The sequence below is a fragment of the Scyliorhinus torazame genome, chromosome 11 (genome assembly GCF_047496885.1).
Source record: "Scyliorhinus torazame isolate Kashiwa2021f chromosome 11, sScyTor2.1, whole genome shotgun sequence".
NCBI lineage: Eukaryota > Metazoa > Chordata > Chondrichthyes > Carcharhiniformes > Scyliorhinidae > Scyliorhinus > Scyliorhinus torazame.
Genome location: NC_092717.1, coordinates 140,217,514 through 140,243,398, shown reverse-complemented (window position 1 = coordinate 140,243,398; position 25,885 = coordinate 140,217,514). Strand labels below are relative to the sequence as shown.

The following is a 25,885-nucleotide window of genomic DNA, read 5'->3' as shown; positions in this document are numbered from 1 at the left end:
TTCTCTCTGCCATCAAAAGATATCTCTTGATCATTTGGTGAATTCAGAATTGTAAATTTTCTCCATAATTAATGTAAACCTAATGTGCTTCTGTTGAAAGGTGTTTCTTCTGTCTTCTGGATGTTGTTTGGGAAGTTATTAAGCATTACTTAGTTTTGTATTCTTTGGGGCTGTATTTGAATTAATGGTTGTTAAGATGTTCACTGTAGGTTTTAAAAAGGTTAACTTGAGTTCATAGAACAAACATTGTTTTGCTTTAAAAAATACTTTTACATTTCTGCTGTACCACACCTGTAGAGTGGGCCGTGTGCTCCCCATACCACAATCTATTAAAAGTTGTGGGTCAGGTGAACTCCATGATACACTTTGGGGTTCTCTAAACCTTGGCCCATAACAGTCTGGCTTTTATACCTGCCAGTGCTGCCCCCTAGTGATCTTTCAATTTCCCATTAACCCCTTAAGTACATACCCAGTCTAAAGATGTATAGGTTAGGTGGATTGGCCATGCAAAATTGGCCCTTATTGTCCAAAGATGTGCTGGTTAGGTGGGGTTACAGGGATAGGGCGGGGAAGTGGGCCTTGGTAGGGGTGCTGTTTAGGAGGGTCAGCATAGTCTCGATGGGCCGAATGGCCTGTTTCTGCACTGCACTGTAGGATTTTTATGGATTCTAGTGACTCCAGATCCAGAGCAATGTGGTTGTTGCCCTCGGGGATGAGAAATAAATGCTGGCCCAGACAGCGACGCCCACGCCCACACCCCAAAGAGGCTAAAAAGAGTGAGGAACTTAAGGTAATTAAATAACAGCAGATAAAAAGTATTGGAGAACTTTGAAAATAAATCAGACAAGTCTCCAACATCTGACGGCCTGTGTCCAAGGGTTCTAAAAGAGATATCTGCAGAAATAGTGGATGGCTTGTTTGTCATATTTTGTAAGTTTGCTGGATTCTTGAAGCATCCCAGTGGATTGGAAGCTAGCAAATGTACTCCACTTTTTAAGAAAGAAGGGAGACCGAGAACAGGGAACTACAAGCTAGTTATTCTGATATCAGTTGTCAGGAAAACATTGGTATCTATTATTTATTTATTTTTAAAATTTAAAGTATCCAATTCATTTTTTTCCCCCAATTAAGGGTCAATTTAGCAAGGCCAAGTCACTTATCCTGCACATCTTTGGGTTGTGACGGTGCGGGGGGCGGAGGTGGGGTGGGGTGGGGGGGGGGGGGGGGGCATGCAGACACTGGGAGAATGTGCAAACTCCACACAGTGACCCAGGGCCGGGATCAAACCCGGGTCCTCAGCACCGTGAGGCAGCAGAGCTAACCATTGTGCCACCGTGCTGCCCGCTGGAATCTATTTTTTTCAAATGTTATTTATTGGGTTTTTGGTATACAAAACAAATATAAATATGAACAAACAGTGTGAGTAACGCAAGAGAGTATATAAGGAGTTATATATTCTAGTATATAATATACTAGAATTATTTCCATCAAAATCGGTTTTAACTATTTACATAGATACATCACAGTTTTCACTTTCTTTTCTTTTATCTCTTCCTTGCAGTGTGTGCCGGAGTAATTGTGGTCCCCTGCGTTTCGCTTCCCACTGGTTTTTCCTTAGCTTTTCTTCCCTCTGGTTCCAGTTATTGTTAACCCCCCCCCCTTGTATTTCCTGTTTCCAATGTTGGGCTTGATGGAGTCCCTTGCTTCCTTGACTCCCCCGCCCCTTCCTCTCCTCTCTTACTCCCCCAGTATCGTCGCAAGTCTTTTGTACAGGTCAGCCGTGAAACCGTCCGATTCCAGCGCCTTCCCCGCCTACATGGAGCTAATACTCTCCATGATCTCACCCAGTTCTAGCGGTGCTTCCAGACCCTGTTTCCTGTCCTCCCGGCATGTCCAGTTCATCAAGGAACTACTTCATCCCGAGTACCCTGCTGGGGGCTCTGAGGTGTACAGCCCCCAGTAGAAGGTCTCAAAGGCTTCCTGGACCTTGTCCAGTTCCGCTATTAATTTGCCTCTGCTATCCCGAATTTTGTAAATCTCCCTCGTGGCTGCCTGCTTTCTCAGCTGGTGAGCCAGCAGGCGGTTGGCTTTGTCTACATGTTTGTATAGGGTCCCCCGTGCCTGAAGGAGTTGGTGCACTGCTTTCCTTGTGGAGAGTAGATCAAAGTCCATCTGTAGCTTTTTCCTCTCCGTTAGGAGGTCCGGGGCCTTGGAGTATTGCTGGTCTACCTCCAGTATTGAGTCAACTGGCTGTTGCCTTGCCGCCCCCTCTTCCCTATTCTCTGTGCTTTTATAAGCGATAATTTCTCCCCTGATCACAGCCGTCAGCGCCTCACAGAATGTGGAGGGTGAGACCTCCCCGTTCTGGTTATTAGAAAAATACTCGTCTATGGCCTGTGATATTTTCTCACAAAAAGCCTTATTGGCCAGTAGGGCCGTGTCCAACCTCCATGGGGGACGTTGGGCGCTCCCGTCTCCAACCTCAGATCCATATAATGTGGAGCGTAGTCGGAGATTACGATTGCAGAGTACTCCACCCTCACCAGCCCTGGAAGCAACGATTTTCCCACTACAAAGAAACCGATCAGAGGATAGACGTTATACACTTGGGAGAAGAAGGAGAACTCATTCTCCCCTGGGTGGATGAATCACCATGGTGGGTTCACTGCCACCATCTGTTCCATAAATGTACCGAGTTCTTTCGCCATGTTTAAGTTGTTTCCTTTTTTAGGGTTTGACCTGTCTGTCCGTCGGTCCTGTACGCAGTTAAAGTCCCCCACCCATGATCAGTCGGTGCATATTATGTTGCCGATTTCCGTCATGGTCTTCTTTGAAAACTAGTCCCAGTTGGGAGCGTTCACCAGGACTACAGGTGCCCTGTCTAAGGCACCGCTGACCATGACGTACTGTCCCCCTGGGTCTGTAGCCATCTTTGTCGCCGTGAATGTCATCTTATTTAGCAAAAACAGGCGCTGGAATGTGGCGACTAGGGGCTTTTCACAGTAACTTCATTTGAAGCCTACTTGTGACAATAAGCGATTTTCATTTCATTCATTTCATCAACATAATTACCTGGTGGACGTGCCATTGCCCTCTGGGGTTTCCCTTTGTCCAGGGGAGGTCCAAAATGGCTGCCAACTGTGCGGGCACCTCGTGGATGAGGTTCTGGACTCTGGGGTTTCCCTTTGCCCAGGGACCCTCCAAAGTGGTTGCTTGCAGCTCCGTTTTGTTCCAAGTCGCCACGGTGTGGTCTGCTGTAGCCAGTCTAATGTCCTCCATCTTTCCTCACCTATTTCTCCCTTACAGTGCTCCCCCTTCCCTCTTTCACTGCTTTCACCTTCCAAAGCGAGGCCATGCTTTCCCGTGTAAAGCGGCCACTGTGGCAATGGTTTGGTGTTGGGTGTACAAGCTATAGCAGGGGAGAGAGCCCTTTTCTCCTCCCCTCTTATGTTAAAACCTTGTTTTAGAGTCACGTTCTGCGGGCTTCTCATCACTGCCCCGGCTGCTGCCGCTTTTCCATCCCATGCTCTCTGCCCAGATTTATGACCCACAGCTTGGCTGGGTACAGCATTCCGAACCTTACGCCGTTCTTGTGCAGCGTGGCTTTCGCTTTGTTGAATTCGGCCCGGCGCTTTTCTAAGTCAGACCCAATGTCCTGGTATATCCGGATCTTGTGTCCTTCCCAGCTGCAGTTTTTGGACTCCCTGATCCAGAGCAGGATTCTCTCTCGGTCTTGGTACCGGTGCATTTTCGCAATTATCGCCCTTTGCTGGTCACCGGCTTTGGGCTTTGGTCGGAGCAATCGGTGTGCTCTGTCGATTTCTGGTGGGTTAGGGAAGCTCTCCCTTCCCACCAGGTTACCCAGCATTTGGGCCACGTATTTGTGGGGTCCCTACCTTCGATTCCCTCTGGTAGGCCCACGATTTGTAAGTTCTGCCGCCTCGACCGGTTCTCTTGGTCTTCAACCTTTATTTTCAGATTGACTTGTGTTGCGGCCAGCTTCACCACCTCCTTTTCCAGGGCGACGATCCGGTCGCTCTGGTCCGTTGCAGCTTTTTCCAGGTCTTTGATCATCGCTTCCTGGGCCTCCAGTCGCTTTTTGGCCAGTGCCAACCGCATGTGCGGCAGAGCTTCGGCCACCGCAGTGTGGATGTCCGATTTTGTCTCGTCCCAATGTTCCCTCAACGCTCTTGAGAGGAACATTCTCCCACCAGCCCCTGGTGAGGCGAGAGGCTTCTTGTGCGGCAGGTCGGACCCTCTCGCTCCGATGAAGACCGGGTTCGCCGCCTTGTACGCCAGTTGGCTTGTCCGTCTGTAGCTTGTCCAAGCTCTGTCCACTCTTGGTCTCCGCCTGACCCCTCTGCTGGCTCTTATTTGGCATCCTCTCCTCCGTTGTTCTGCTAGTGTTGTAGGGATGGTTTGCTCAGTTATCAGCCGTTTTTCCGGTAGAAAGCGCGTGTTTTTCACGTTCGCAGGAGGAGAGCCACCTGATGTGCGACTTCTCAGCATATCCCAGTCACCGGAAGTCAACCCTGGAATCTATTAATAAGGACGTCTGAATAATGCACTTAAATTAAACTTGATCACAGTCAACATGGGAAAGGGAAATCGTTTTGGACAAATGTATTTCAAATTTTTGAGGATTTAACTAGTAAGATAGATAAAGGAGAATGATTAAATGTAGGATACACAAAAGGTTAATATGAAAGCAAGATAGGGGCTCATGGACCAGAAGATGTAGAAGTAGGGTATTGGCCCATCGAATCTGCTCTGCCATTCAATGAAATCAGGATTGATCGGATATGAACGATAATCTTTAATTCCACTTTCCCACCTTATTCCCATAACCCTTGATTCCCCTACCAATTAAAAATATGTCTATCTCAGTCTTGAGTTGGAGGTAATATATTCACATGGGTGGAGGGTTGGTTAATGGCCAGGAAGAAGAAAATTGAGATAAATGGAACATTTTCGAATTGACGGCATGCAATGAGTGGAGTGCTGCAAGACTCAATGCTCAGGCTACAGCTATTTACAATCTATATTACCGACCTAATCTATATCAACTGCACTCCAGTGCTGTTTCTTCCTTGCAAAAGTCCTAAATGCTTCTCGGCTATAAGAACAGTTATACATAGTTATAAGTAATCGCCTATTCCAATGGGTAAAATAAGTTCAAAATTTCCAACACACAGTTCTGATGCAACCACATGATGTTTCCAGCTGCCACAGTCTCGTGCCAGGGATTTCTTTCAATGAGCAGTTGTGACCTCCTTTCGGGTCATAGTCTGTTCTATCTTACCAGATATCCCGCTTATATTAGCCGATTGGGCACCATGCCCGCCATCTCCTGAGGTTGCTGGCCAGCTTCCCACCAGGTGGCCATTAATTTACCCGTAAAAGTATTATTTGAGGCCTTGCAAAGGCAGGGATGGGAGTAGGCAATTCATTGACTTCCAGTACAGATTACCGCCCACTGCCGAGGCATGTAAAAGTCAGTGAATAACAGTGTGCGGCATTGTCTCCATGTTTAAGGGGAGAAATGCCTTGAAGGCTATGCAGACGCTGCGACAACGAATGAACGGACATCGCGCGACAATCACCAGGCAGGAATGTTCCCTTCCAGTCGGGGTACACTTCAGCAGTCAAGGATATTCAGCCTCTGATCTCCGGGTAAGCGTTCTCCAAGGCGGCCTTCAGGTCGCGCAACAACGCAGAATCGCCGAGCAGAAGCTTGTAGCCAAGTTCCGCACACATGAGTGCGGCCTCAACCGGGACCTGGGATTCATTTCGCATTACATTCACCCCCCACCATCTGGCCTGCGAAATCCTACCAACTGTCCTGGCTTGACACAGTTCACACCTCTTTAACCTGGGGTTACCCCATTTCTGGATCTGTAAAGATTTAATCACCTGCTAATGCTCGCATTCCAAGCATTGTCTGGCATCTTTGAATCTGTCTATATATATGTTTCTGGAACATACCTCTTCATTCACCTGAGGAAGGAGCAGCGCTCCGAAAGCTAGTGACATCGAAACAAACCTGTTGGACTTTAACCTGGTGTTGTAAGACTTCTTCTTGAGTGTTGTTGGAGCTCCACTCACCCAGACAAGTGGAAAGTGTTCCATCACAGTTTGGACTTATGCCTTGTAGATGATGGACAGGCTATAGGGAGTCAGGAGTTGAGTTACGTGCTTCAGAATTCCCAGCGTCTAGCTGACCCACAGAGGTTTCTGGTCAGTGGTAACACTAAGATGTTGATGGTCAGGTTTCAGTGGTGGTAATGCCATTGAGCATCAAGATGTGGTGATTAGATTGCTGTAGATGGCCATTGACTGCCACTTGTGTGGCGTGAATGCTACTTGTTATTTATCAGCCCAAACAGAATGTTGTTCAGGCCTTGCTGTCAGTAGGCATGGACAGTTTAAGTGTCTGAGGATCTGTGAATGGTCCTGAAGACTGCAGTGCAGTTTTTTTTTTAACAATTATAATTGATCAGTTTCTTCACCTGATGCTTTCCTTGACCAGCACAAAGATGCATTTAAAATACACTGCTGTGTAAATAATTTGTATCTATTTTGTTCTAGACAGCTGAAGATATTTTGGAGTTTTCATCTGATAACGAAACCGTAAAAGAAACTGAGCTGTGCACAAAGCCCATTCCATCTCTTTCTGTACAACCAACTGTATCTACTTGTGAATCTGAACATGGCAAGACATCTGTCAGATCAGCGAGCGATTGGTTGAAAAGTGCACAAGCATTTCTACAGACTCCTGAGAAGCAAAAGAGAAAACAATTTAAAACCCCGCAAGATTCTGCTAAAAAGAGGAAGACATTTGTAAGGTTAGCCAGTTTTGTTTGATAAAAGCAAATACTGAGAATTTTACTTTTGGAATTTCTCTTCAAATAGTTTATGAATTTCATTGAAGATTAGTGAGAAATATCAGACCAGTTAGTACTACTAAGTAATCCTATAAAAATCACATTTAGGCGCTCACTTCTGGAATAAATTTTGGTTGTACCAAACAATGCTGCAGGCATTCATAGAATTATACAATTATTGAAGTTTAAAATACAGAATGTGGTGTTCGCTCCATCATGTTTATGTTGACTGAAAAACAACTATCCAACCTGATCCCTGTTTCCAGCCCATGATCTGTAGCCTTGTAGTTATGGCACTTTACATAGAACATAGAAAATACAGCACAGAACAGGCCCTTCGGCCCACGATGTTGTGCCGAACCTTTGTCCTAGATTAATCATAGATTATCATTGAATTTACAGTGCAGAAGGAGGCCATTCGGCCCTTTGAGTCTGCACCGGCTCTTGGGAAGAGCACCCTACCCAAACTCAACACCTCCACCCAACACCAAGGGCAATTTTGGACATTAAGGGCAATTTAGCATTGGCCAATTCACCTAACCTGCACATCTTTGGACTGTGGGAGGAAACCGGAGCACCCGGAGGAAACCCACGCAGACACGGGGAGGACGTGCAGACTCCGCACAGACAGTGACCCAAGCCGGAATTGAACCTGGGACCCTGGAGCTGTGAAGCAATTGTGCTATCCACAATGCTACCGTGCTGCCCTTAAGAACAACTAAATCTACACTCTATCATTTTACCGTAATCCATGTACCTATCCAATAGCTGCTTGAAGGTCCCTAATGTTTCCGACTCAACTACTTCCACAGGCAGTGCATTCCATGCCCCCACTACTCTCTGGGTAAAGAACCTACCTCTGATATCCCTCCTATATCTTTCACCTTAAATTTATGTCCCCTTGTAATGGTTTGTTCCACCCGGGGAAAAGTCTCTGACTGTCTACTCTATCTATTCCCCTGATCATCTTATAAACCTCTATCAAGTCGCCCCTCATCCTTCTCCGTTCTAATGAGAAAAGGCCTAGCACCCTCAACCTTTCCTCGTAAGACCTACTCTCCATTCCAGGCAACATCCTGGTAAATCTTCTTTGCACCTTTTCCAAAGCTTCCACATCCTTCCTAAAATGAGGCGACCAGAACTGTACACACAGTACTCCAAATGTGGCCTTACCAAAGTTTTGTACAGCTGCATCATCACCTCACGGCTCTTAAATTCAATCCCTCTGTTAATGAACGCGAGCACACCATAGGCCTTCTTCACAGCTCTATCCACTTGAGTGGCAACTTTCAAAGATGTATGAACATAGACCCCAAGATCTCTCTGCTCCTCCACATTGCCAAGAACTCTACCGTTAACCCTGTATTCCGCATTCATGTTTGTCCTTCCAAAATGGACAACCTCACACTTTTCAGGGTTAAACTCCATCTGCCACTTCTCAGCCCAGCTCTGCATCCTATCTATGTCTCTTTGCAGCCGACAACAGCCCTCCTTACTATCCACAACTCCACCAATCTTCGTATCGTCTGCAAATTTACTGACCCACCCTTCAACTCCCTCATCCAAGTCATTAATGAAAATCACAAACCGCAGAGGACCCAGAACTGATCCCTGTGGTACGCCACTGGTAACTGGGATCCAGGCTGAATATTTGCCATCCACCACCACTCTCTGACTTCTATCGGTTAACCAGTTCGTTATCCAACTGGCCAAATTTCCCACTATCCCATGCCTCCTTACTTTCTGCATAAGCCTACCATGGGGAACCTTATCAAATGCCTTACTAAAATCCATGTACACTACATCCACTGCTTTACCTTCATCCACATGCTTGGTCACCTCCTCAAAGAATTCAATAAGACTTGTAAGGCAAGACCTACCCCTCACAAATCCGTGCTGACTATCCCTAATCAAGCAGTGTCTTTCCAGATGCTCAGAAATCCTATCCTTCAGTACCCTTTCCATTACTTTGCCTACTACCGAAGTAAGACTAACTGGCCTGTAATTCCCAGGGTTATCCCTAGTGCCTTTTTTGAACAGGGGCATGACATTCTCCACTCTCCAATCCCCTGATACCACCCCTGTTGACAGTGAGGACGAAAAGATCATTGCCAACGGCTCTGCAATTTCATCTCTTGCTTCCCATAGAATCCTTGGATATATCCTGTCAGGCCCGGGGGACATGTCTATCCTCATGTTTTTCAAAATGCCCAACACATCTTCCTTCCTAACAAGTATTTCCTCGAGCTTACCAATCTGTTTCACACTGTCCTCTCCAACAATATCGCCCCTCTCATTTGTAAATACAGAAGAAAAGTACTCGTTCAAGACCTCTCCTATCTCTTCAGACTCGATACACAATCTCCCGCTACTGTCCTTGATCGGACCTACCCTTGCTCTAGTCATTCTCATATTTCTCACATATGTGTAAAAGGCCTTGGGGTTTTCCTTGATCCTACCCGCCAAAGATTGTTCATGCCCTCTCTTAGCTCTCCTAATCCCTTTCTTCAGTTCCCTCCTGGCTATCTTGTATCCCTCCAATGCCCTGTCTGAACCTTGTTTCCTCAGCCTTACATAAGTCTCCTTTTTCCTCTTAACAAGACATTCAACCTCTCTTGTCAACCATGGTTCCCTCACTCGACCATCTCTTCCCTGCCTGACAGGGACATACATATCAAGGACACGTAGCACCTGTTCCTTGAACAAGTTCCACATTTCACTTGTGTCCTTCCCTGCCAGTTTATGTTCCCAACTTATGCACTTCAATTCTTGTCTGACAACATCGTATTTACCCTTCCCCCAATTGTAAACCTTGCCCTGTTGCACGTACCTATCCCTCTCCATTACTAAAGTGAAAGTCACAGAATTGTGGTCACTATCTCCAAAATGCTCCCCCACTAACAAATCTATCACTTGCCCTGGTTCATTACCAAGTACTAAATCCAATAGTGCATATTCAAGTGATTTTTAAATACGATGAGTATTTCTGCCTCAATTACCCTTTCAATAAATGACTGCCAGACCCTTCTGGGTTATAACACTTCTCCTGAACTCCCTCTTAATCCTTCCAACAAAATCACTTCAAATCTATGCTGTCTGATTATTGAGGATTATTTTCAAATACATTCTGAATACATGTACGCAAGATTTTAAAAAAATATATATATTTTATTCAAATTCTTTGGCCAAACAAAACAATACAAAGGTTTTCCTTTTTACAACAGTAAAACAGTATAAATAACAGCGGCCGTTTTTAACAAATAAATAAATAATATATAAAGTAAATGGCAACTGCCCTATCAAAAATAATAACTCTCCAAAAATAAAATCAAACAATCCAATATACATAGCCTAATACAAATATTTATACAAAAACACCCCTGAGGACCCCCCCCCCGGGTTGCTGCTGTTACCTTCCCATTTCCTTTATTGTTCTGCGAGGTAGTCAATGAACGGTTGCCACCGCCTGGTGAACCCTTGAGCCGAACCCCTTAGCGCAAACTTTATCCGTTCTAGTTTTATAAACCCTGCCATATCATTTATCCAGGTCTCCATGCCCGGGGGTTTGGCTTCCTTCTACATAAGCAATATCCTTCGCCGGGCTACTAGGGATGCAAAGGCCAAGACATCAGCCTCTTTCGCCTCCTGCACTCCCGGCTCTTCTGCAACCCCGAATATAGCCAACCCCCAGCTTGGCTCGACCCGAACCCCACCACCTTCGAAAGCACCTTTGCCACCCCCACCCAGAACCCCTGTAGTGCCGGACATGACCAAAACATGTGGGTGTGGTTTGCTGGGCTTCTCGAGCATCTCCCACACCTATCCTCTACCCCGAAAAATTTACTGAGCCGTGCTCCGGTCATATGCGCCCTGTGTAAAACCTTGAATTGTATCAGGCTTAGCCTGGCGCACGAGGACGACGAGTTTACCCTACGTAGGGCATCAGCCCACAGCCCCTCCTCAATCTCTTCCCCCAGTTCTTCTTCCCATTTCCCCTTCAGCTCATCCACCATGATCTCCCCCTCGTCCCTCATTTCCCTGTATATATCCGACACCCTACCATCCCCCACCCATGTCCCTGAGATCACTGTATCCTGACCCTCCTGCGTCGGGAGCTGCGGGAATTCCCTCACCTGTTGCCTCGCGAAAGCCCTCAGTTGCATGTACCGAAATGCATTCCCTTGGGGCAACCCATATTTTTCCGCCAGCGCTCCCAGACTCGCAAACGTCCCGTCTACGAACAGATCTCTCAGTTGCACAACCCCAGCTCTTTGCCATGCTCCAAATCCCCCATCCATTCTCCCCGGGACAAACCTATGGTTATTTCTTATCGGGGACCGCACCGAGTCTCCCGTTCTTCCCCTATGTCGTCTCCACTGCCCCCAAATTTTTAGTGTTGCCACCACCACTGGATTTGTGGTGTATTTCTTCGGGGAGAACGGCAACGGCGCCGTCACCATTGCTTGTAGGCTGGTTCCCTTGCAGGACGCCATCTCCAATCTCTTCCACGCCGCTCCCTCCCCTTCTCCCATCCACTTACACACCATTGAGATATTGGCGGCCCAGTAGTATTCACTTAGGCTCGGTAGTGCCAGCCCCCCCCTATCCCTGCTACGCTGCAAGAACCCCCTCCTCACTCTCGGGGTCTTCCCGGCCCACACAAAACTCATGACACTTTTCTCAATTCTCTTGAAAAAAGAATTTGTGACCATCACCGGAAGGCACTGAAGCACAAAGAGGAATCTTGGGAGGACTACCATTTTAACCGCCTGCACCCTACCCACCAGTGACAGGGGCACCATGTCCCATCTCTTAAAATCCTCCTCCATCTGTTCCACCAATCTTGTTAGATTAAGCCGGTGTAAGGTTCCCCAACTCCTGAATCCCTAAGTACCGGAAATCTCTTGTCACCTTCCTCAGCGGTAAGTCATCTATTCCCCTGCTCTGCTCCCCCGGATGCACCACAAACAGCTCACTCTTACCCATATTCAATTTGTACCCCGAAAATTCCCCAAAGTCCCTGAGTGTCTGCATTATCTCAGGCATCCCCTCCACTGGGTCCGCAACATACAGCAATAAATCATCTGCATACAAGGATACCCGGTGTTCTTCTCCTCCCCTGAGCACTCCCCTCCACTTCCTAGAGCCCCTCAGTGTTATGGCCAGGGGCTCAATCGCCAATGCAAACAGTAACGGAGACAGGGGACACCCCTGCCTCGTCCCTCTATGAAGACGGAAGTAATCAGACCTCTGTCTGTTCATGCCCACGCTCGCCACCGGGGCCCTATACAGCAGCTGTACCCATCCGACATACCCTTCTCCAAAACCAAATCTCCTCAGCACCTCCCACAGATAATCCCACTCCACTCTGTCGAATGCTTTCTCGGCGTCCATCGCCACTACTATCTCCACCTCCCCCTCTGGTGGGGGCATCATCATTACCCCTAGCAACCTCCGTATGTTCGTGTTCAGCTGTCTCCCCTTAACGAAACCAGTTTGATCCTCGTGGACCACCCCGGGGACACAGTCCTCTATCCTCGTCGCCATCACCTTGGCCAAGAGCTTAGCATCTACATTTAATAGGGAAATGGGCCTGTAGGACCCACACTGCAGTGGGTCTTTTTCCTTCTTCAAAAGGAGCGATATCGTTGCCTCCGACATAGTCGGGGGCAGCTGCCCCCTTTCCCTGGCCTCATTAAAGGTTCTCGTCAGAAGCGGGGCCAGTAGGTCGATATATTTCCTATAAAATTCCACCGGGAATCCGTCTGGTCCCGGGGCCTTCCCCGCCTGCATGCTCCCAATCCCTTTTACCACCTCCTCCATCTCAATCTGTGCTCCCAGTCCCGCCCTCTCCTGCTCCTCCACCTTAGGGAATTCCAGCTGATCCAAGAAACACATCATTCCCTCCTTCCCTTCCGTGGGCTGAGCCTTATATAACCTCTCATAAAATGCCTTGAACACCCCGTTCACTCTCTCCGTTCCCCGTTCCATCTCTCCCTCCTCATCTCTCACCCCACCTATCTCCTTCGCTGCTCCCCTCTTCCTCAATTGGTGGGCCAGTAGCCGACTCGCCTTCTCTCCATACTCATACTGTACACCCTGTGCCCTCCTCCACTGTGCCTCCGCCTTACCCGTGGTCAGCAGGTCAAACTCCACATGTAGCCTTTGTCTTTCCCTGTACAGTCCCCCCTCCGGTGCCTCCGCATATTGCCTGTCCACCCTCAAAAGTTCTTTCAGCAATCGCTCCCTTTCTTTACCCTCTTGTTTCCCTTTATGTGCCCTTATGGATATCAGTTCCCCTCTAACCACCGCCTTCAACGCCTCCCAGACCACTCCCACCTGAACCTCTCCATTGTCATTAAGCTCCAAGTACCTTTCGATGCACCCCCTCACCCTTAAACATACCCCCTCATCCGCCAATAAGCCCATATCCATTCTCCAGAGTTGGTGCTGTTCTTTTTCCTCTCATACCTCCAGGTCTACCCAATGTGGAGCGTGGTCCGAAATAGCTATGGCCGTATATTCCGTCCCTGTCCCCTTCGGAATCAGTGCCCTTCCCAAGACAAAAAAGTCTATCCGTGAATATACTTTGTGGACATGAGAGAAAAATGAGAACTCCTTACTCCTAGGCCTACTAAATCTCCAGGGGTCTACCCCTCCCATCTGCTCCATGAAGTCCTTGAGCACCCTAGCCGCTGCCGGCCTCCTCCCGGTCCTGGACCTCGATTGGTCCAGCCCTGGATCAAGCACCGTATTGAAATCTCCCCCCATTACCAACTTTCCCGCCTCCAGGTCCGGGATACGTCCCAACATACGCCTCATAAAATTTGCATCATCCCAGTTCGGGGCATATACGTTCACCAGAACCACCGCCTCCCCTTGCAATCTGCCACGCACCATCACATATCTACCCCCACTATCCGCCACTATGGTCTTTGCCTCAAACAGTACCCGTTTCCCCACCAAGATAGCCACCCCCCTGTTCTTCACATCCAAACCCGAATGAAACACCTGCCCCACCCATCCTTTACGTAGTCTGACCTGGTCTATCAGTTTCAGATGCGTCTCCTGCAACATAACCACACCTGCCTTTAATTTCTTTAGGTGTGCGAGTACCCGTGCCCTTTTAATCGGCCCGTTCAGCCCTCTCACGTTCCACGTGATCAGCCGGGTTGGGGGGCTCTTTACCCCCCCCTTGTCGACTAGCCATCCCCTTTTTTAACCCGGCTCCTCACCCGGTTCCCACGTACCCGTGTATCCCCCCGACGGCGCCCTCCCGCCTCGACCACCCCATCCCATAACAGCTCCCCCTTCTCCTTAGCAGCAGCAACCCAGTTAACTCCCCCCTTCCCCCCCTCCCCCTCCGCTAGATCCCTTCCTAGCGTAGTTGCACCCCCCCATGTTGCTCCCAGAAGTCAGCGAACTCTGGCTGACCTCGGCTCCCCCCCCCTTGTCCTCGGCCCCCACTGTGCGAGGCCCCCTCCTTCCTGCGTCCCTGTTCCCGCCATAATTACCATAGCGCGGGAACAAATCCCGCATTTCCCACTCGGCCCCGCCCCTAATGACCGGCGCCCACAGTTCCTCATACTCCCCCCCCCCCCCCCCCCCCTTTTTTTCCTCGCCCCACATAATCATCCCACCACTTTGTCCCAAAAGTTCTTTCTCTCGCCAGACTATTCCAGCTTCTCGTCCACAATGAATGTTCTCGCCTCTTCTGCCGTCTCAAAGTAGTGGTGCTTCCCTTGGTGTGTGACCCACAATCTCGCCGGTTGTAACATTCCAAACTGGATCTTCTTTTTGTGAAGCACCGCCTTAGCCCGATTAAAACTTGCCCTCCTTCTCGCCACCTCCGCACTCCAATCCTGGTATACGCGGATCACCGCGTTCTCCCACCTGCAGCTCCGAGTTTTCTTTGCCCATCTTAAGACCATCTCTCTGTCATTATAGCGGTGAAACCTCACCACTATGGCTCGAGGTATTTCTCCTGCACTTGGTCTTCGCGCCATAACTCGATAAGCTCCCTCCACCTCCAAAGGGCCCGTCGGGGCCTCCGATCCCATTAGCGAGTGAAGCATCGTGCTCACATATGCCCCGACGTCCGCCCCTTCTACGCCTTCGGGAAGACCCAGAACCCTTAAATTCTTCCTCCTCGAATTATTCTCCAGCACTTCCAGCCTTTCCACACACCTTTTGTGCTGCGCCTCGTGCGTCTCTGTCTTCACCACCAGGCCTTGTATTTCATCTTCGTTTTCAGCAGCCTTTGCCTTCACGACCCGAAGCTCCTGCTCTTGGGTCTTCTGCTCCTCCTTTAGCCCTTCAATCGCCTGTAATATCAGGGCCAACAACTCCTCCTTCAATTCCTTTTTCAGCTCTTCCACACAGCGCCGCAGGAACTCTTGTTGGTCTGGGCCCCATAACAAACGGCCACCTTCTGACGCCATCTTGCTTTGAGCTTGCCTTCCTTGCCGCTGCTCCAGAGGATCCTCCGCAATCCGGCTGCTATCCTCTCCTTTATCCATGCGTGTCCGGGGGGGATTCCGTTCTAGTTTACCGCACAGTGTTTTTGGCCGTTTAAATTGCCGTTGGGGCTCCTATTAAGAGCCCAAAAGTCCGTTCCACCGGGAGCTACCGAAACGTGCGACTTAGCTGGCCATCGCCGCACCCGGAAGTCCATAAAGATTTTTTAATGTTGAGCTAATTATATATGCAAAGCTAAAAGCAGAAAAGGCTATTTAACCACTTTTTAAAAAATTGAACCAATTCCAACTAAGCCCGACTGTTCTGAATACAGGTGTGATGATGTATGAATAGAAGGAATTAAACTGAAAATGCAGTTGGGTATTGGTTTGGGCTACAAGTATACACACATTCAATAAATTGCAAAGCAAACAAAAACCTGACATGCACAAAGCGCAGTGCAGCAGTGGTAAGTTCAGAAGTAACCGAAGGTGGTGTTAAAGTCAAAAGATTTTTTTTCTTTCCGGTTTGAGGGTATGCCCATGTCCAGATAATTTAATTGATTGATGCTTCAGTTTGTTTTTTAATGTTTTGGAATGCACAGTAATACAAATCGCAAATGGTGTCTCCATAGAATCCTACAGTGCAGAAGTCTGCACCAACCCTCTAAAAGAGCACCATATCTTGGCCCACTCCGCCGGACAGCCCGATCCGTGTAACCCCACCTAACCTGCACATCTTTGGACACTAACAGGCATTTAAAAAAAAAATGTTTTATTGGTATTTTCCAGTGGTAGTATTTATAACTAGAGTTGTTTCTTATTTACAACGATTTTTACATGAGGTTCCCCCCCCTTCTGCCTCCTCCCACCCCTTCCTTTGTTGGTAGCTTAGTTTCTCTCTTAGTGTTGCCTTCTGCTCTGGGCATCACATACTGCATGCCACTTCTTTCTGATGATTAGTTCTATGATTCTCTTGGGTTCCCGTCTCTTTCCCTCCACCCCCTCCTTTCCCTTGTGTGTGTCTTCCCTTGTCGTCGTCCCCCCCCCACTCTTCCTAGTCGCTATTGGCTTCCAACAGATCTTGGAACAAGCTGACAAATGGCCCGCACACTTTGTGAAATCCCTCGTCCGACCCTCGGATGGTGTACTTGATCTTCTCTAGGTGGAGAAATTTTGTCTGCCAGCCAGTCTGCAGCTGCTGATCGGCAGCCGAGCAGGATTCATCGGCGTGCGATTAAGGAGGCACAAACTAGGGCGTCAACCCTCTTCCCCATGTGTAGCTCTGGCAAGGCTCCACCCTCATCCCCACAACCCTGGACATCGCTTCGAAGAAGGCTGTCCAGAACCCGACAAATCTAGGGCAGTTCCAGCACGTGTCGGCATAGTTAGCTGGGCCTCCCTGACACTGTTCACATTTGTCCTCCAAATCCAGGAAGAACCTGCTCATTCGGGTTCTGGTTAGGTGAGCACTGTGCACCACTTTGAACTGCATGAGGCTTAGCCTAGCGCAGGAGGAGGTGGAGTTGGTCCTATTCAGTGCTTCGCTCCAGAGTCCCAACCCACTTCCGTCCCCAATTTGTCCTCCCATTTCCACCTGGCTACGTCCAGTGGTAGTATTGCCCTGTCCAGCAATCGTCCCCACAGTTTCCCTCCCTCCTTACTGTCTGTGTTGATTAGTTCCTCTGGTAGACTATCTCTTAGTGCCCTGGGGTAACTTCCCGTCTCCTTGCGGAGGAAGTGTTTAATTTGGAGGTGCCTGAGTTCCTGTCCTGTCGGTAGGTCCAAGTCCTCCATCAGCTCGTCCAAGGTCACAAGTCTGTCCCCTGACTACTAGTGTCCCCCTTTCCTGACTCAATTTTTTAAAGGCGGCGTCAAGCATGGCTGCCGGGAATTTGTGGCTGCCGCAGATGGGGGACATCTCGGTTAAACCAAAATGCTGCCTCATTCGATTCCATGTTTTCAGTGTGGCTACCACCACTGGGCAGAATGTGTACTTTGTTGGGGGGGATGGGAGAGTTGCCGACGTGAGGGCTCGCGGGTGGTTCCCTTGAAAGAGGACTCCTCCAGCATCACCCATTCTGTGTTTGCTTCTCGTATCCATCCCTTCAACTTCTCAGCTGTGGCTGCCCAGTGGTAGTACTGTAGATTCGGCAGGTCCAGACCGCCCATGTTTTTCCTCCTTTGCATTGTCGACTTAGGGATCCGTGATGATCGTTTTGTCTACTTTGTGGAAATAGGCCTTGGGGGTGAAGATCGGTATGGATTCAAGCAGGAAGAGGAACCTCGGCAGTACGTTCATTTTGATTAGCTGCACTCTCCCTATCAGGGAAAGCAGGAGTGCATCCCATCTCTGTAGGTCCGTTTTAACTTCCTCCGCCAGACTGGTCAGATTCCACTTGTGAATCTGTGTTCAGTCATGGGCTATCTGGATCCCCAGGCAGTGGAATTTGTTTTGGGCTAGTTTGAATGGTAGTCCCGCCAGCTCTGTCCCTCCCCCGTTCGGGTTCAGTGAGAATGCCTGGCTCTTGCCCAGGTTGAGTTTGTCACCCGAGAAGGCTGCAAACTCACTCAGAAGTTGCATGACTGCTTTCAGGCCGCTCTGTGGGTCCGAGACGTAGAGGAGCAGGTCATCCGCTTAGAGCGGCACTCTGGGCTCTCTACACTTCTTTGGATATCCTTTCAGATTTTCGCATTGAGAGTGGTTCAATAGTCAGGGTGAACAGGAGCGGCATGGTAGCACAGTGGTTAGCACTGTTGCTTCACAACACCAGGGTCCCAGGTTCTATTCTTGGCTTGGGTCACTGTCATTGCGGAGTCTGCACGTTCTCCCTGTGTCTGTGGTGTTCCTCCGGGTGCTCCGGTTTCCTCCCACAAGTCCCTAAAGATGTGCTGGTTGGTAATTTGGACATTCTGAATTCTCCCTCCGTGTACCCGAACAAGCGCCGGAATGTAGCGAATGAGTTTCCACTGACTCTCCAAATGAGCAAATTATATAGTGTCATTCCTCCATCGTCTCCCCATAACACTGCACATTCTTCATTTTCAAATAACTGTCTGATTCAGTTTTGAAAGTCTCGATTGAACTTGCCTCACACGCTCTCGGATAGTGCATTCCAGACCTTGGCTACTATATGAAAATAATTTTCCTCATATTGCTTTTTCATCTTTTGACAATTACTTTAAATCTTGTGCTTTTATTTCTTTCGTGAGTGAGAAGAGTTTCTCATACCTATTCTGTCCTGACACCTTGTGATTTCAAATACCTCCAACAAATCCCCTTTCAATCCTCTCTTCTCCAGGGCGGCACGTGGCACAGTGGTTAGCACTGCGGCCTACGGCGCTGAGGACCCGGATTCGAATCCCGGCCCTGGGTCACTGTCCGTGTGGTGTTTGCACATTCTCCCCGTGTCTGTGTGGGTTTCGCCCCCACAACCCAAAGATGTGCAAGGTGGATTGGCCACGCTAAATTGCCCCTTAATTGGAAAAAAAAAAGTAATTGGGTACTCTAAATTTATTTTAAAAAAACGGGAAAAAAACCCTCTTCTCCATGGAAAATAGTCCTAATTTCTCAAATCTGTTATGATGATTCATGCCGGGAAGCATTCTCGTAAATTAATTCTGCATCCTCTCTAATGCCTTCACATTTTTACTCAAGTGGACGCAATATTCCAGCTGAGGCTGAACTAGTGCCTTATACAAGTTTAAAGTAACCTCCTTGCTCTTTTATTCTGTGTCCCTCTTAATAAAGCCTTGAATACTGTATGTTTTATTAACCATGCTCTGAACGTATTCTGCTGCCTTCAATTACTCCTCCATCCAGCACACACACACACACACACACCATCCTCGGGGTACACTACAGCTGCTCTGAGGGGACCCCCCCCCCCCCAAACCCATGGTGCCATAGACTTGGCTATTGCTGCAAGCAACAGATGAACCATGACTCTCTTCATTCAGAACTGGATGCTTTTTGGGAGAGGAGGATGCACCTAAGGGTCTCATATACCATCAGTCTGTTTCTAATTGACCGCCTGTTGGTTATTTATTCCCTCGGTCCCTGCATGCTTAAGCCAAGGGGTTACCACATCTATGCACAAATCTCTCAACCTCACAGATGAATTTCAATAACGCCAGCTGCTGCTCGAATTCTGAAATCCTGCTGCAACTGACAAGGGAAGTCTCCTGGATTTTCCACACTGATTAGAATGCACGCTCTAGCAGTGGAGCAACCCTGCAATCCCTTTATCTGTCAGTTAATTAACCTCCCTGCTGGTAGTAAACCTTACTACTGCTCGTAAACCTTTATCCATACTAATAAACCTACTACGAATACCAATACACATGAACTTGCTGATATGGCTAAACGCTACTAATATTTAATGCGTCTTATCAGTAGTGATAAACCTAAATTCAGAAAAAACGAAATATAACATTCATCAGTTTGTTGGTTAGTTTAGGTATGATAGGAGGGCGGAGGGGAGCTTTCGGTATCTGGGGATCCAGATAGCCAGGAGTTGGGGGAACCTACATAAACTGACTCTGACGAGGTTGGTGGAGCAAATGGAGGAGGATTTCAAAAGATGGGACATGTTACCGCTCTCGCTGGCGGGTAGAGTGCAGTCGGTCAAAATGGTGGTCCTTCCGAGGTTTCTGTTTGTGTTTCAGTGCCTTCCCATCGTGATCACTAAGCCACTATACCACGAGCCCGGTGGTAGCGGCAACGCTAAGGATCTGGGGCCAGTGGAGACGGCACCGGGGTGCAATGGGAGCATCGGTGTGGTCCCCGATCAGGGGTAACCACCGGTTTGTCCCGGGGAAGATGGACGGGGGGTTCCAGAGCTGGCATCGGGCGGGGATTGGAAGAATGGGGGACCTGTTCATCGACGGGACGTTTGCGAGCCTAGGGGCACTGGAAGAGAAGTTCGAGATACCCCCGGGAAATGCCTTTAGATATATGCAGGTGAGGGCTTTTGTGAGGCGACAGGTGAGGGAATTCCCGTTGCTCCCGGCACAAGAAGTTCAAGACAGGGTGATCTCGGGTGTATGGGTCGGGGAGGGCAAGGTGTCGGAAATACACCAGGAGTTGAAAGAAGAGGGGGAAGCGCTGGTAGAAGAGTTGAAGGGTAAATGGGAGGAGGAGCTGGGGGAGGAGATCGAGGAAGGTCTGTGGGCTGATGCCCTAGGTAGGGTTAATTCCTCCTCCTCGTGTGCCAGGCTCAGCCTGATACAATTTAAGGTGGTCCACAGAGCGCACTTGACGGGGGCGAGGTTGAGTAGGTTCTTTGGGGTAGAGGACAGATGTGGAAGGTGCTCAGGGAGCCCGGCGAACCATGTCCATATGTTTTGGTCATGCCTGGCACTGGAGGGGTTCTGGAGAGGAGTGGCGGGAGCAATATCTCAGGTGGTGAAAGTCCGGGTCAAGCCAAGCTGTGGGCTAGCAATATTTGGAGTAGTGGACGAACCAGGAGTGCAGGAGGCGAAAGAGGCCGGCATTCTGGCCTTTGCGTCCCTAGTAGCCCGGCGAAGGATCTTGCTAATGTGGAAGGAGGCGAAGCCCCCCAGCCTGGAGGCCTGGATAAATGATATGGCTGGGTTCATAAAGTTGGAGAGGATTAAGTTCGCCTTGAGAGGGTCTGCGCAGGGGTTCTACAGGCGGTGGCAACCGTTCCTAGACAATCTCGTGGAGCGTTAGAGGAAGATCGGTCAGCAGCAGCAGCAACCTTGGGGGGGGGGGGGGGGGGGGGGGGGGGACACACGTCCTGGGAGGGGGGGGGGGGGAAAGGGGGGACTGCCTGGGGGGGTGGATGAGCAAGAGATAACATGAAGGGTTGGGGAAACTGGCACGTACGGGTGAGGGCCAGTGTACAAAGCTGTGTAAATATATCATTTTGCCATGTATATATCTTGCTCTGCGCGATTTCTCGGTTTTTTTTTGTTACAAGGGTGGGGGGGGGGGGGTTATTGTTTGTAAGGGAGAAAAATTGTGTTAAAAAACTTTAATAAATATATTTTAAAAAAAAAGAGTTTAGGTATGATTTGGGTAGCACGGGGCATCATGGTAGCATCAGTGGATAACACTGTGTCTTCTCAATGCCAGGGTCCAAGGTTCGATTCCCCGCTGGGTCACTGTCTGTGTGGAGTCTGCACGTTCTCGTTTCTTCCGGGTGCTCTGATTTCCTCCCACAGTCCAAAATGTGCAGGTTAGGTGGATTGGCCATGATAAATTGCCCTTAGTGACCAAAAAGGTTAGGAGGGGTTATTGGGTTACGGAGATTGGGTGGAAGTGAGGGCTTAAGTGGGTCAGTGCAGACACGATGGGCCGAATGGCCTCCTTCTGCACTGTATGTTCTATGCTAAATAGGAAATGCTCACCAGCCTGTCACCTACCTGGTACTTTATGATATCACACCTGATTTTTCTTTCTGAACGCAGGCTCAGTACTCACAGAGTGGAAGCTGCTTGGCTGCTTTACGCCCCAGTGTGTTCTTGCCCCTTTTATAGTGAACCTCCGCTCTCTCCTTCGCTGCTTACGCCCCGGTGTGTTCTCGCCCCTCGCGGTGAACTCGTGCTGTCTCATACGCTGTTTTATGCTCCCTCCCACCAGATCCTTGAAGGTAACAGGATAGGTAATAGAGGTGATTAGGAAGGCATTCTAAATACTTGCCTTTATTGTTTGATACGTAGAATACACATGCAGGGAGTTTATGCTAGAACTCTGTTATACATTAGACTACAGTGAGAATACGGCTTCCAGTTTTGGTCACCAAATTACAAGAAGAATGTTATTGCATTATAAAGGGTACAGAGGAGTTTTACAAGGATGTTGCTCGGAGAAGAGAATTTTAGCTATAAGGAACGATTGGCTCAGCTGACGTTGTTTTCTTTGGAATGTCGGAGGTTGGGAGAAATATAATTGAGGTGTATAAATTCATGAGGGGGAAAGGACAACAGAAAGGACTTATTTCCACGAGCAGAAAGTCCAATAACCAGGAGGCATAGATTTAAGAAATTGACAGAAGGATTCGTTGAGAGTTCTGTAATTCTTTCACCGAGATGGTGGTCAGGGTCAAAATTCATTGCATGAAGGAGTGGTAGAGGCAATAACCTGCTCATGGTGCTCAGTTTGGGTTCCGTCAGGATCACTCAGCTCCTGACCTCATTATAGTCTTTGTTCAAATATGGACAAAAGAGCTGATTGGCAGAGGTGAGGTGAGAGTGACTGCCCTTGACATCAAGGCAGCATTTGACCTTCCTAGCAAGAAAAGCAACAGTTAGATATGCACTTTAGATACTGTAACCTACAGGGCTATGGACCAATAATTGGAAAGTAATATTACAATGGATAGCCTTTTAACATTGGCATGTAATTAACGGCCTGAATGGACTCCTTTTTCGTAAATCAGTCTTTCTTTCTGGTTGAACGTTGACCGTCTGTACTATCAGATTGTTAGATTTTGATCTGTATAAATGTTGTGGTCTGTAACTGAGTATACTCATGTTCAAATTTCTGAAATTTAGGATAAATTTAACTAATTTGTCTTATTCACCACAGGGGAGGATTGGCAGAGAGGTTAAACAGATTGCAATGCAGAGAGAGATCTGCCATCAACTTTTGGAGGCACCAATCGCCAACAGATTCCAAAATTCACACAGGTAGGATTTGTGTACTACTTATAAAAATAATCTGCATACAGAAATTATCCTTTTTCAAACAATTATGTACAAGAACTGCTGTCAGTATAATTTCTGAAAAGTCTCCTTTCTTCATTTTTTGTTATTTTATAATGTGGGCATTAATTGGCAGGCCAGCATTCATCCTTAATTACCCTTGCGAAGGTGGTGATGAGTTGTTGCCTTGAACATCAGCAGTCTATCTAGTGCAGCTAGATAAACAGTGCTCTGAGAGAGGGAATTCCATGATTTTGACCCAGCAACAGTAAAGGAACGGTGATATAGTTCCAGGTCAGGATGCTGTGAGGCTTGGAGGGAAACAGGCAAGTGGTGTAGTTCCTATGCATCTGCTGTCCTTCTCGTTCTAGTGGTAGAGCTTGCGGGTTGGGAAGGTGCTGTCAAAGGAACCTTGGAGAGTTATTGCAGTGCATCTTGCATATCGTGCACACGGTTGCCACTGTGCGTCGGTGGTGAACGGACTGAAATTTTTCTTATTAATTTATGGGATATGGGCGTCACTGGTTCGGCCAGCATTTATTGCCCACTACTAGTTGCCCTTCAGAAGTTGGTGGTGGGTAGCCTTCTTGAACCGCTGCAGTCCTTGAGATGTAGGTACACCCACACTGTTGTTAGGGAGGGAGTTCCAGGATATTGCCCCAGTGACAGTGAAGGAGCGGCAATATATTTCTAAGTCAGGGTGGTGAGTGACTTGGAGGGAAGCCTCCAGATGTGGGGTTCCCAGGTATTTGCATGACCTTCTAGATGGTCATGGCTGTGGGTTTGGAAGGTGCTGTCTAATGAACCTTGGTGAGTTCTTGCAGTGCATCTTGTAGATGGTACACACGGCTGCCACAGTTCAACAGTGGTTGAGTGTTTGAATGTTTGTGGAAGAAGGAGCAATCAAATGGGCTGCTTTATCCTGGATGGTGTTGAGCTTCTTGAGTGTTGTTGAAGCAGCATTCATCCAGGCAAGTGGAGAGTATTCCATTACGTCCTGACTTGTGCCTTGTAGATGATGGACTGGCTTTGGGGCGGTGGGGTGGGTGGGGGGGGTGGGGGCGGTCAGAGGTGAGGTGAGTTACACGCGGTAGGACTCCTAGTCTTTGACCTGCCCTGGTACCCACAGTATTAATATGGCTAGTCCAGTTCAGTTTCTCATCAATGGTAACCCCCAGGATGTTGATTGTGGGGGATTCAGCGATGGTAATGCCATTGAATGTCAAGGGCCGATGGTTAGATCCTCTCGAGTCGGAGATGGTCATTGTCTGGCACTTGTGTGGCGCGAATGTGACTTGCTGCTTGTCAGCCCAAGCCTGGATATTGTCCAGTCTTACTGCGTTTGGACATGGATTGCTTCATTATCTGAGGAGTCGCAAATGGTGCTGAACATTGTGCAGTCATCCGCAAACATCCCCATTTCTGACCTTCTGATGGAAGGAAGGTCATTGATGAAGCAGCTGAAGACGGTTGGACCTCGGACATTATCCTGAGGAACTCCTGCAGTGATATCCTGGAGTTCGAATGAGTGACCTCCAACCACCACAGCTACCACCACGTGCTGCCAGACCTGCTGAGATGTGGCTGGTCCTCAGACACTACCCTGAGGAACTCCCGCAGTGATGTCCTGGAGTTGAGATGATTGACCTCCAACCACCACAACCATCTTCCTTTGTGCCAGGTATGACTCCAACCAGCAGAGAGGTTCTCCCCTGATTCCGATTGACTCCAGTTTAGCTAGGGCTCCTTGTTGCCATACTCTGTCAAATGCTGCCTTGATGTCAAGGGCAGTCACTCTCACCTCACCTCTGCCATTCAGCTCTTTTGTCCATATTTGAACGAAGACTGTAATGAGGTCAGGAGCTGAGTGATCCTGACGGAACCCAAACTGAGCACCATGAGCAGGTTATTGCTGAGCAAGTGCCACTTGACAGCCCTGTTGATGACTCCTTCCATCACTTTGCTGTTGATGGAGAGCAGACTGACAGGACGGTAATTGACTGGGTTGCATTTGTCCTGTTTTTTGTGTACAGGACACACCTGGTCAATTTTCCACATTGCCGGATAGATGCCAGTGTTGTAGCTGTATGTAACAGATTGGCTAGGGGTGCAGCAAATTCTGGAGCACAAGTCTTTAGTACTCTTGCCTGAAAATTGTCAGGGCCCATATTGCTCCAGTGTGTTCAGCCTTTTCTTGATATACATGGAGTGAATCGTATGGGCTGAAGACTGACATCTGTGATGCTGGGGACCTCCGGAGGAGACCGAGATGGATCATCCACTCGGCACTTCTTGCTGAAGATTATTGCGAATGCCTCAGTCTGTCTTTTGCATATATGTGCTGGGCTCCTCCATCTTTGAGGATGGGGATATTTGTGGATCCTCCTCCTCCTCCTCCAGTGCTCACGATTTTTAAAAGCAGGTTAGAACGGCGCCGGCGTGACCTCGGGTCATGCCGTCGGGACTTCGGCCCATCCGGGCTGCAGTATCACCGGGAGCCCGGAGAATCGCTCAGCGGGCCCCCGCAGGGACCCCCTCAGGCGATTCTCTGGGCCACATGGCGCCGTTCACGACCACGCCGTTTTCGCTTCCTAGGAGAATTGTGAAACGGCTTCGGAGCGGCGTCGCGTGATTCACGTCCCCCCTCCCCCTTGGCGATTCTCCTACCCAGCGCGGGCTTGGAGTATCCCGCCCGTGATGTTCGGTGTTAGCTGTCTACCCTTGACAAAGCCCATCTGGTCTTCCGCAACCACCTCTTGTTCGCAGTCCTCCGGCCTTTTGGCTAGGATCTTGGCCAGTATCTTCACGTCTGTGTTTAGCAGTGAGATGGCCTTAGTTAGGCCACATTTGGAGTATAGTGTTCAAATCTGGTCG

General features: G+C 48.7%; 1 protein-coding gene across 4 annotated transcripts in view; it reads left to right on the top strand.

Moving 5' to 3' along the window:
- spidr (scaffold protein involved in DNA repair) overlaps nt 1–25,885 on the top strand; it is a 452,785-nt gene that overhangs the window by 145,247 nt on the left and 281,653 nt on the right. For all 4 annotated transcript variants that reach the window (XM_072467811.1, XM_072467809.1, XM_072467808.1 and 1 more), the window contains exons 6-7: nt 6,589–6,845; nt 22,896–22,996. In XM_072467811.1, the coding sequence (XP_072323912.1) occupies nt 6,589–6,845; nt 22,896–22,996 (358 nt within the window). The remainder of the gene's footprint in view (nt 1–6,588; nt 6,846–22,895; nt 22,997–25,885) is intronic.